This window comes from Cynoglossus semilaevis, chromosome Z, assembly GCF_000523025.1.
Source record: "Cynoglossus semilaevis isolate Cse_v1.0 chromosome Z, Cse_v1.0, whole genome shotgun sequence".
Classification (NCBI taxonomy): Eukaryota; Metazoa; Chordata; class Actinopteri; order Pleuronectiformes; family Cynoglossidae; genus Cynoglossus; species Cynoglossus semilaevis.
The window spans coordinates 2,019,888-2,028,210 of NC_024328.1; the positions used below are offsets into that span (position 1 = coordinate 2,019,888).

Genomic DNA, 8,323 nt, shown 5'->3' on the forward strand with positions numbered 1-8,323 from the left:
CCATTTACATCTCCTTTTGATGCCAATCTTCCTGTCAGGTTCCACATCCCAGTTAAAGTCCTAGTCCTGCCACAAGTGAAGGCGGTGTTACACAGCCCTGCCGGGCTCAGTACAGCCAAAAAAGAGGCTGATGGTTGACAGATGTCAGGGCCCCAGCTACATATCAGTGTGTGGGGTATCCTGCAGCTCCCATACCGGGCTGGTTGGCTAGCATACTTCCATTCAATCCCTGTGTAGGCTCCATGACCCCACCGTTACTGATGGTGCTCATGCCAGTCCACCCAGCACTGGCCGATAAGTGACTGCAAAAGACAAGGAACAGGGNNNNTGGATAAAGAAACAAAATGCCAGCAGGTTAGAAGAGACAAGGTGAAAAGGAGCCAAAGGACCAGTTTATAAGAACAAGGTGGCAGAGCTGTCAGAAGTTGGCAGGTTAAGGCAGCTTGGATAAAAAAACATATAAATAAAAAAGTTGATGAGTCTTATCAGGGTCAAAAATTAGGGTTCAGTTATTAATTTCAAGTGAAAAGGTAGGCAAAGCATACAGGCTTAGAGCAGTGAGCTACATTTTACTACTCAAACCTGACCTGAAGATGTGAATATAAAAGCTTAACATCAGACATCAGTCTGCCAACTCTCTTATGGAAATGAACATGAGTCAGACTAAAAGTAATCAAATGTTGCTGTTCAAGGCTGTAGCTTACAAACCTTTCATACAGACGGCTTTTAAAACTCACAAAACGTGATGACAGATTGACAACAGAATTCGGAATTATTTTTGCTGCAACGAGGTGCTCTAATCTGACTATGGTTTAGAAAAAATAAAGGCTGCTTCTGTCTGGTCCGGTGTTACATCAGAGGGCAAGTCAAGAGTTGTAAGACAGATGTTTCTGATCATGTTTGTTAACCCTTAACTATAATTCTGACCTACTTTTACCCTCTGGGACAATAGAAAGCTAGTTTCAAAAATATTTTTTACATTTTTCGACAGCAAAACAAAACAGCCCATTTTGTTTAAAATTACAGTGCCCTCTACAGGACGGAAAATCATCTTCTTCTGAAGCTCTTAGGCATAATTGGCTTTAACACAAATTTAAGTTTCAAATGTTTGACTTTGTGACAAAAGTAAACTCACAGACAGCTTACACAGGATTAGGCTTCATATTCAAAGTTGAGAGAGACCTGTCCTCTGCTTTAGAAGGTCACGAACCATAGTTAGAGCTACCTTACACCTTTAAACAGACTTTTCATCACTTTCTTACCATAATTTTATGGCTTTTGTTTTATTATTTCTTCAGTGTACAAAACATTCCTGCACATGGGTGATCTAAACAATGACAATACAAAATACCTGTATAGAAATCTCATGCTGTCCACTTGCATTCAAATACAGACCACAATAAAAATAAATTGTCAGAAAACACAAGGTATCAAAAGACAAAAAGACACTATGAGTCTTTCAAGATAATTCTAACAGATAGGGAAAGGGAAAATTAATGTTTCATTCATTAACAATCCCTGGGTATGGATATGAATGTATAATTTTCTCATCATATAAAAATCATACTATAGCTTGGGAATCTTAAACTATATTGGGAAAGCCAATACGGAAGAAGATTTTGAAGGCAAAAATTCAACATCCTGACTTAAACATTTTTATTTAATAGGATGAGCTCAAGCTAATCTAAAGAGGAGCTGAGAAAGTTCTTCTCAAGAACCTTTAAGTGAAAAGGGATAAGGGAGAGGACTTGGAGCGCCCTCCTCTGGCCTGACTTGGCTCTTGCTGCTGGGATCTTGGAAGGGAATTCTGGGCTTGAAGATGAAGATGTTGGAAGGGGCTCTGAGAGCATGGTACTACTTACTTAAAGCCCTGCTGATTCCAGGCCTGGCTGTAGACGCTGTAGGTGGGGACCTGCCACCCATTAGGGACGTACTGGTTAATCTGGGGCCCATTGCCATACCACTGGCCCCACTGGCCATAAGGCTGGGCCGCAGCATAGTTCACTTTGTTCTGCTGTAAGTAAAAGCAGTAAAAGAAATGTCTACAGGTCATTCAGTAAATTGGACAGATATTTGAATGATTGGTGTAGAAAATGAGCGAGTTCATGCTTCTTATTTTTATGAAGCACAGAAAAGTTAGTTTTTACCTGAGGCATTGGCATCTGTTGAATTTGGTTCATCATGTCAGGAGTCTCTTTACCCCAGTAGCATTTTACTACGTGGCCCTCTATTGAAGTGCCATTTACAGCAACTATGGCCTGGGCAGCTGATTCATGGGAGTTAAACCTTCACCCATAAAAAGATGCACATTAATTATTGAAGCTCATTTTGTGCCTTGTAACAGCTGTTGGTGCGAACTAATGATTAGGCAGCATATAGCACTAGAATAAATGTGTTATATTGTAAGTATGAAGGAAGATGAAGATGATTTATCAAATTTTTACACCTAACACCCTTCATAATGCAACCCAACATGGGCTTCAGAGACTGGGTGTTTCACACCATGAGCCTCCTGGTACCAGGCAGGAGGTCTACAGCACACAAAGACAATGTTGATCAAGTGAAGAAACTGTCACATACCTGACAAATGAATAGCCTTTATCTGGGAAAACTCTGATCTCCATGATTGGCCCAAAGGCAGAGAAGGTCTGTCTCATCAGTTGTTCTAGAATTCAAATAGAAAAGGAATATAAGATATTGAGCTCTTGGGGGTGTTGTATTTTTTTTCCAAGCCCAATAAACACAGCTTTTCACCATGTGATGTCCATGGAAAAATTTAAGACCACCATTTACTAAACACAAGTGGTGTATTCAGTGTTTGTGTAAAAAAGGAAACAGCGTGAAATTCTCTATGCAAAATACATGCATGGCCATTTTAAGGAAATCACGCAGTTTAACACATTTATTGAGCATACATAAGGATATTTAGCACGCCTGAATCCTGCATGTGTCTTTATGGAAAATCATCCATCCATCCATCCATTTTCATCCACTTATCCGTTACTGGGTCACGGAGGCAGCGGAGGCATAACCTTCCAGCGGAAGGTTATGAAAAATCATACATCATAAAATACCCATCCTTCTTTCATGAAATCCTCATGTTTCAAAACAGCCAAACAACTAAACCATGACCTTTTGTAGGAAGGTGAATGCAGTTGAACTCTTTCAATGTTAAATATCTGTAGGATACATTAAATGGGGCTCAACAAGGTTTTTTGGTTGTGTCTTTGGAAAACTATATTTCACATTTAAAATTGTGCATTTACCTGTCAGTCCTGCGCTAACTCCACCACAGTAGACAGTGCAGTTACTAGGACTGGATTGATTGACTACTTCATCAAAAGATAGTGGCTTGGAGTTACCTGGAAAAAAAAAATCAAATCAACATTATGTTTTGACCATTTTTCAAACCACAAATAAAAACTAAAAATGCATGTCAACATACTTTCATAAGTAGCCTTTGGAGCAGGAGGTTTTCTTGTGGCCCAGTTAGTTCGGATCTGTCTACCACCTAACCATTGACCGCCCATTTGCTGAATGGCATTCTCTGCATCCTGGAGGAAAAATAAATTGCAGTTTGTTCAATTTTGCAAAGAACACAATTAGGAACCCAATGAGAGAACAAAGGTGACTGTATATGTCTTTTAAGAAATATCACATTAATTATTATAAATTGTGAAATTAATGTATTCACTGCACCTCAAACAGAATGATGAAGCAGAATACCAAGGAGGAAGAAAACCTCAAACAACTTCTCTACACTGACTGACACTGATGCAAACTCACCCATTTGTTGAAGAAAGACACAAAGCCATAGCCTTTAGATTTTCCTGTAGCCATATCTTTGACAACACGAGCATCTCTGTGGACAAACGCACAGAAGTCAACACACCTCAAATGGCAGAACACCACAAACATAAAAGGGTTTTAAAAGACTTTGTGAATAAAAACCTATTTAGGCAAATAACAGGGGAAAAAAACAAGTAAAAGGAAGACAAAAGACATAAAAAATTAAGATTTTATTGAATCTGTAAAATTAAAAATAGTTAATACACCTTGGATTTTAGCCATTCCTGTGGGCCAGCTATGTTAGTTGTTAAAGACCAGCTTTATACTTACGATATCCTGCCAAACGGACCGAAGGCAGCCCTGACATCTTCTGTAGTTATTTCTGGACTGAGGTCTCCGACAAAGACATGAAAGTGATCTAGAAAGTCAGAAATGGTTTTGAACATTACTTGTAGTGTGTAGGCACATTTTACAGGTTTTGAGCTTTTTCTTTTAACGGAGTATCTACCATAAAAGGACTTGATGATTCTATTATTATGAATAATAAAAAGATTTACTGGAAATTATGAAGACCATGAAAATGTGCAAGTATTTGACCATTTTTGCCAAATGCAAGTCTGATATGTTCATAGGTTGTAGTCCTACAGTTCTACAACCATACTTACTACTTGTGTCTTTTTTCTGGCTGGTTGGTGTTGTGGCCCAATTGACTTTCACTTCCTGTAGAGAAGGACAGAGAAAAACAAAGGTGGGGTATGTTTGCATCATTAACAGTTTATTTACGTGTACGAGGCAAGGACCACCCCATCTATCCATTTCTACAAAGATGCAACCTGCTCAAAAGAACGCCAGAAGTGTTCTACTTGATTCAAAATGCTGAATGTTGAGGCCATCTTTCTCATTGCAGCTGACAATCACATGGCTTGCTTTCCATAAATCTGTATCCAAACCTTACACTTAAAAGAAATTCAACCACTCCCTGACCCTGTCTTGCAGAGTAATTATGAAGTTCAATACTATAAAAATTTGATTTTCCACTACAGTGCTTGAAATAAATAGCTACTGGAAATTACTTTAAACTATTATCGGCCTAGGACAGGTATACGGTTCAGTGTGATTCATTCAATTTCTTGGCTGACTTTTAATCTGTATCATGCTCTGCTTAATTATCTCTGTCAAAATGCTAGAGAGAAAAAAAACACTCATTTTCTACTCTACACCTGGACCAGTGCAAACTTTGGTGTATCACAACCAATGATTTATAGTTTATTAGAGAAAGCATACATTATTGATTGTAATCTTTTCCGAAGCAAATGTTGGCAAAGCTACAACTCTGGCTGATTCTGTCGCTCCAATGCATATTTTTGTCCAGATATCTCTTTCATATGGTTCATGCACACAAAACCTTCCTCCCACACCAAAGCCCACCCATCCCCACTCACCCTGTAGATACGATAGCTTACCTTACCCATTATTTTCCTTCCATTTATAGCTGCCATTGAAGCAGCTGCATGTCTGTGGTCATAGAACTCCACAAAGCAGTATGGGTCATTTCCAGCTGCCTGTTGACAGGAAAACACTAATATTTAGGTACAACATAGGTGAGTATTTTATTACTTTGTTGTGATGTGACACAATGGGCCCAAATGGAACAACCAAGAAGAAAACTTGTATACATCTAGAATGAGAGATGCTTGACTCTTACACTCAACTTAACCAAACAACTTTCTGATCCTCCTCCAAACTGCCTTAAGACACCTTTTGAGCTGCAACACTGAACCAGTGAATTTCTGTTGTGATACCTGATTGTAACCTGACCATCGTGAGGGCTATCTATAAAACGCCTGTTGCCTTCTGACGTCATGTCCCTTGAATATTGTACAGATTTGTATAACTAGACATTTATGTCTGGTAATCATTTGAAAAACTTTGTTTAAGCAGTGTTTAACAAATTAGCTGCAAATCAATTGTAAAAAGGTGATAGGAATTACATTATTCTCTGCTGTTATTATTTCGCTTGTTTATTAACGAAAGCACATAAATTACTTCACTTCCTGCCCTCTTTGAAACTTAACTTTGTTGTCCATCATGAATACATGTGCCTAAGTATTAAACCACAAACATTCTTACGTCGACTATCATTTTGCAGCTCTTGCATGGCCCCATCTGTGTAAAGACCTGAAGGATTAAGGGCTCGGTGACCTCCCTAGACAGATTCCCCACATACCTGGAAAAAAAACAAAGAGACCCTGAGAACGAGAATGTTGATGGCAAACCGGAAGTAACTTGCAAACAAAGGCTAGCTATTACAGCTAGCAGCAGCACTACACAACTCTCCATTTAAAAATAAAAATAAAAGAAATTAGCTAAATATGAAGAAAACATTGTCTGTGGTAATCACAAAACCCAGAAAATGTGGTGAGCATTTAAAATGTGCTTGTCTATGCCGTTTTAACGAGCGTTGACGTGGCTTTCCTGTAGCTCGGCTAATGAGTGAGCTAACCGGTTCAAACGGGGCCTCAGGTTGAAACATGTTTAAAAAAATAACCGGGATTTAAATTATAAAATCCACAAGCCAGAAATGTTTTATTCGTATTTTGTTCGCCACATTAGACAACAAATAACCACAATCAATCACGTTTGCTATCCGTGCCGACGTTTTTTTTAGCAAAGTAGGAAAATATGGCTAATGATAAATTGCATGAACTCACGGCCATTTATATGGTTTTTTAAACTATAAATCTACAAATAACGTGGCTAGTAAAATACGCCGGCTTTGTGAACGTGGATGGTGTCTAGAAGACTGTGTTTGCAGTCTAATTACCACATTGGCCTAAAGTACAATAAATGTAAAACAATAACAACGTGGATAAATAGAGACACAACATATATAGACATCGTTTCCCAATTCAAGACATAGAAGGGGCCCTCTGCTACTTACAGGGTTCTGGGCTGCTCGTCCTCCATCATCGGTGAATGCCTTCTAAGCGGGAGATGCCTTTATTTAGTCCAGTGATATACGCAGAATTATGTTTCCTCTGAATTTTGTCGACCTCCAAAGTAGCAAGTTATAAGTACGAACTATTAACAATGTCAGTATCACAACCGATTCGTCTCTTTCTCTTACACACACACGTACACACTCACAGTATGTCTCTTACTCGCTCTTACTTGCAAATACACGGCAGACAGCCTCAGTCTGCTGCAAACAATAGGAAGTTGAAGATGGCGGAGAAGCAGCGTCAGCAGCAGCGTCAGAAATAGAGCACTGCTCATACATTCGCTCACTTCTGTTTCTATAGGGCAAACACTATTTACACTTATATGTACAAAATAAAATATTGGCGATTTATTTTAATGACCGTGCGTCATGTTTTTTGCACAAAAACATGACGCACGGCTTTGCTTTTATCTTCAAAGAAGTAACTCGTTTTAGGGCCTTATTGTGTTGTGTTGATTTCACTTTCCAACCAGCTCATTGAAAGGCTCAAACGCCGTTTCTGAAAAAATAAAAAGGGTGGCCATAAGTTCAAGATAATTAACAGCTGCTCTGTTTCTGTATGGCAGAATATAGTTCCATATGTTCAAAACATAAATTGAAAAAGGAGTGCGCCGCCCGGGAATCGAACCCGGGTCGCAAGAATGGGAATCTTGCATGATACCACTACACCAGCGGCGCTCACGCCCACAACAGCAGAGAAGTCGATCTTAAATGATCTACAATTTGCCTGTGGAACGTTCAGTGTATTGATTTACATATTCAACCGTACTTGAGGTAGGTGGTTGTTGCTAAAGAAAACATTAACTTCTGAGTGTGTCTTTAAGAGTGTTTCATGTGTTAAAGGCATTTACTCCTAGCTATTATTTATATACAGAAATTGTGCCCGAGTTTCGCTTTTTATTTCTGTGGCTGCATTGTAGCGAATTTGAGCAGTTTTCATCTAGCTGAGCTGAGCCGAGTTATCATTTAACTGAGCCAATTTATTCTATTTTGGTAATTGTATATATGCTAACATAATGTTCAGTATTTCATATTATAAAGGGGAAGCCGAAAATCGCTGCGCTGAAATAAAACTACTTTGCCGAAGGGGCAGTGTTGTCTAATCACATCCGTTTAAAACAAGCAGAAGAAAGAAATGGCGGAAGCCTCATCGAATCGTAGGCCACGAAGAAGAAGAGACGACGTTTCTGCAGGAAACATGGCGACTCCCGCGGGCTGTGAGCATTACGTTCGCAACTGTTTGTTAAAAGTAAGTTTAAACGTCTTTATGATTGCTTGAGCATGTTTTTTTAGGTCTGTAAATGAAAGTGGAGATTTAGGACTTACTAATCTGTTTCACTGTAATTCAGATGCAGTCGTTCTTAAACTCTTAAATAACGTTAAAGGATAATTCACTTATTAATAATTCACGGATTCATCTTTACAATAACATTTCCATCCACTACAGGCACCGTGCTGTGGTAAGCTATATGTGTGCCGGCTGTGCCATGATGCAGAGGAAACCCATCAGATGGATCGATTTAAAGTGAAGGA

The 8,323-nt window shown here is 39.0% G+C and overlaps 1 protein-coding gene, 1 long non-coding RNA gene and 1 other non-coding gene across 5 annotated transcripts; 1 reads left to right on the top strand and 2 right to left on the bottom strand.

Moving 5' to 3' along the window:
- Nucleotides 1-6: 6 nt before the first annotated feature.
- On the bottom strand, nucleotides 7-7,005 carry LOC103397454 (nucleolysin TIA-1). Of its 2 annotated transcripts, none has more exons than XM_025053045.1 (12): nucleotides 6,731-7,005; nucleotides 5,920-6,016; nucleotides 5,253-5,351; nucleotides 4,455-4,509; nucleotides 4,120-4,207; nucleotides 3,787-3,862; nucleotides 3,446-3,554; nucleotides 3,267-3,362; nucleotides 2,581-2,665; nucleotides 2,148-2,286; nucleotides 1,863-2,011; nucleotides 7-302 (listed from the first exon to the last, which is right to left on the bottom strand). In XM_025053045.1, exons 1-12 carry the CDS (start codon nucleotides 6,757-6,759, stop codon nucleotides 164-166), a joined length of 1,161 nt encoding a protein of 386 aa, XP_024908813.1. In that variant the 5' UTR covers nucleotides 6,760-7,005; the 3' UTR covers nucleotides 7-163. The 2 variants fall into 2 exon arrangements, with proteins under 2 accessions (XP_024908813.1, XP_008333939.1); XM_008335717.3 differs by having other exon boundaries at nucleotides 1,863-2,014; nucleotides 6,731-6,998.
- Nucleotides 7,006-7,245: 240 nt separating this feature from the next.
- On the top strand, nucleotides 7,246-8,323 carry LOC112486456 (uncharacterized). Of its 2 annotated transcripts, none has more exons than XR_003048886.1 (3): nucleotides 7,246-7,564; nucleotides 7,914-8,039; nucleotides 8,238-8,323. It is a non-coding gene; the product is annotated as an uncharacterized LOC112486456 (long non-coding RNA). The 2 variants fall into 2 exon arrangements; XR_003048885.1 differs by having other exon boundaries at nucleotides 7,917-8,039.
- On the bottom strand, nucleotides 7,398-7,468 carry trnag-ccc (transfer RNA glycine (anticodon CCC)). The gene has a single exon. It is a non-coding gene; the product is annotated as a tRNA-Gly (tRNA).

Excerpts from the sequence above, each read along its gene's own strand:
- LOC103397454 (XM_008335717.3), bottom strand. The coding sequence starts at position 6,759 with ATGATGGAGGACGAGCAGCCCAGAACCCT. Across the intron at positions 3,555-3,786 it reads TGTCTTTCTTCAACAAATGG|GATGCAGAGAATGCCATTCA; the intron begins GTGAGTTTGCAT and ends TTTTTCCTCCAG. Across the intron at positions 2,287-2,580 it reads AAAGGCTATTCATTTGTCAG|GTTTAACTCCCATGAATCAG; the intron begins GTATGTGACAGT and ends TTATGGGTGAAG.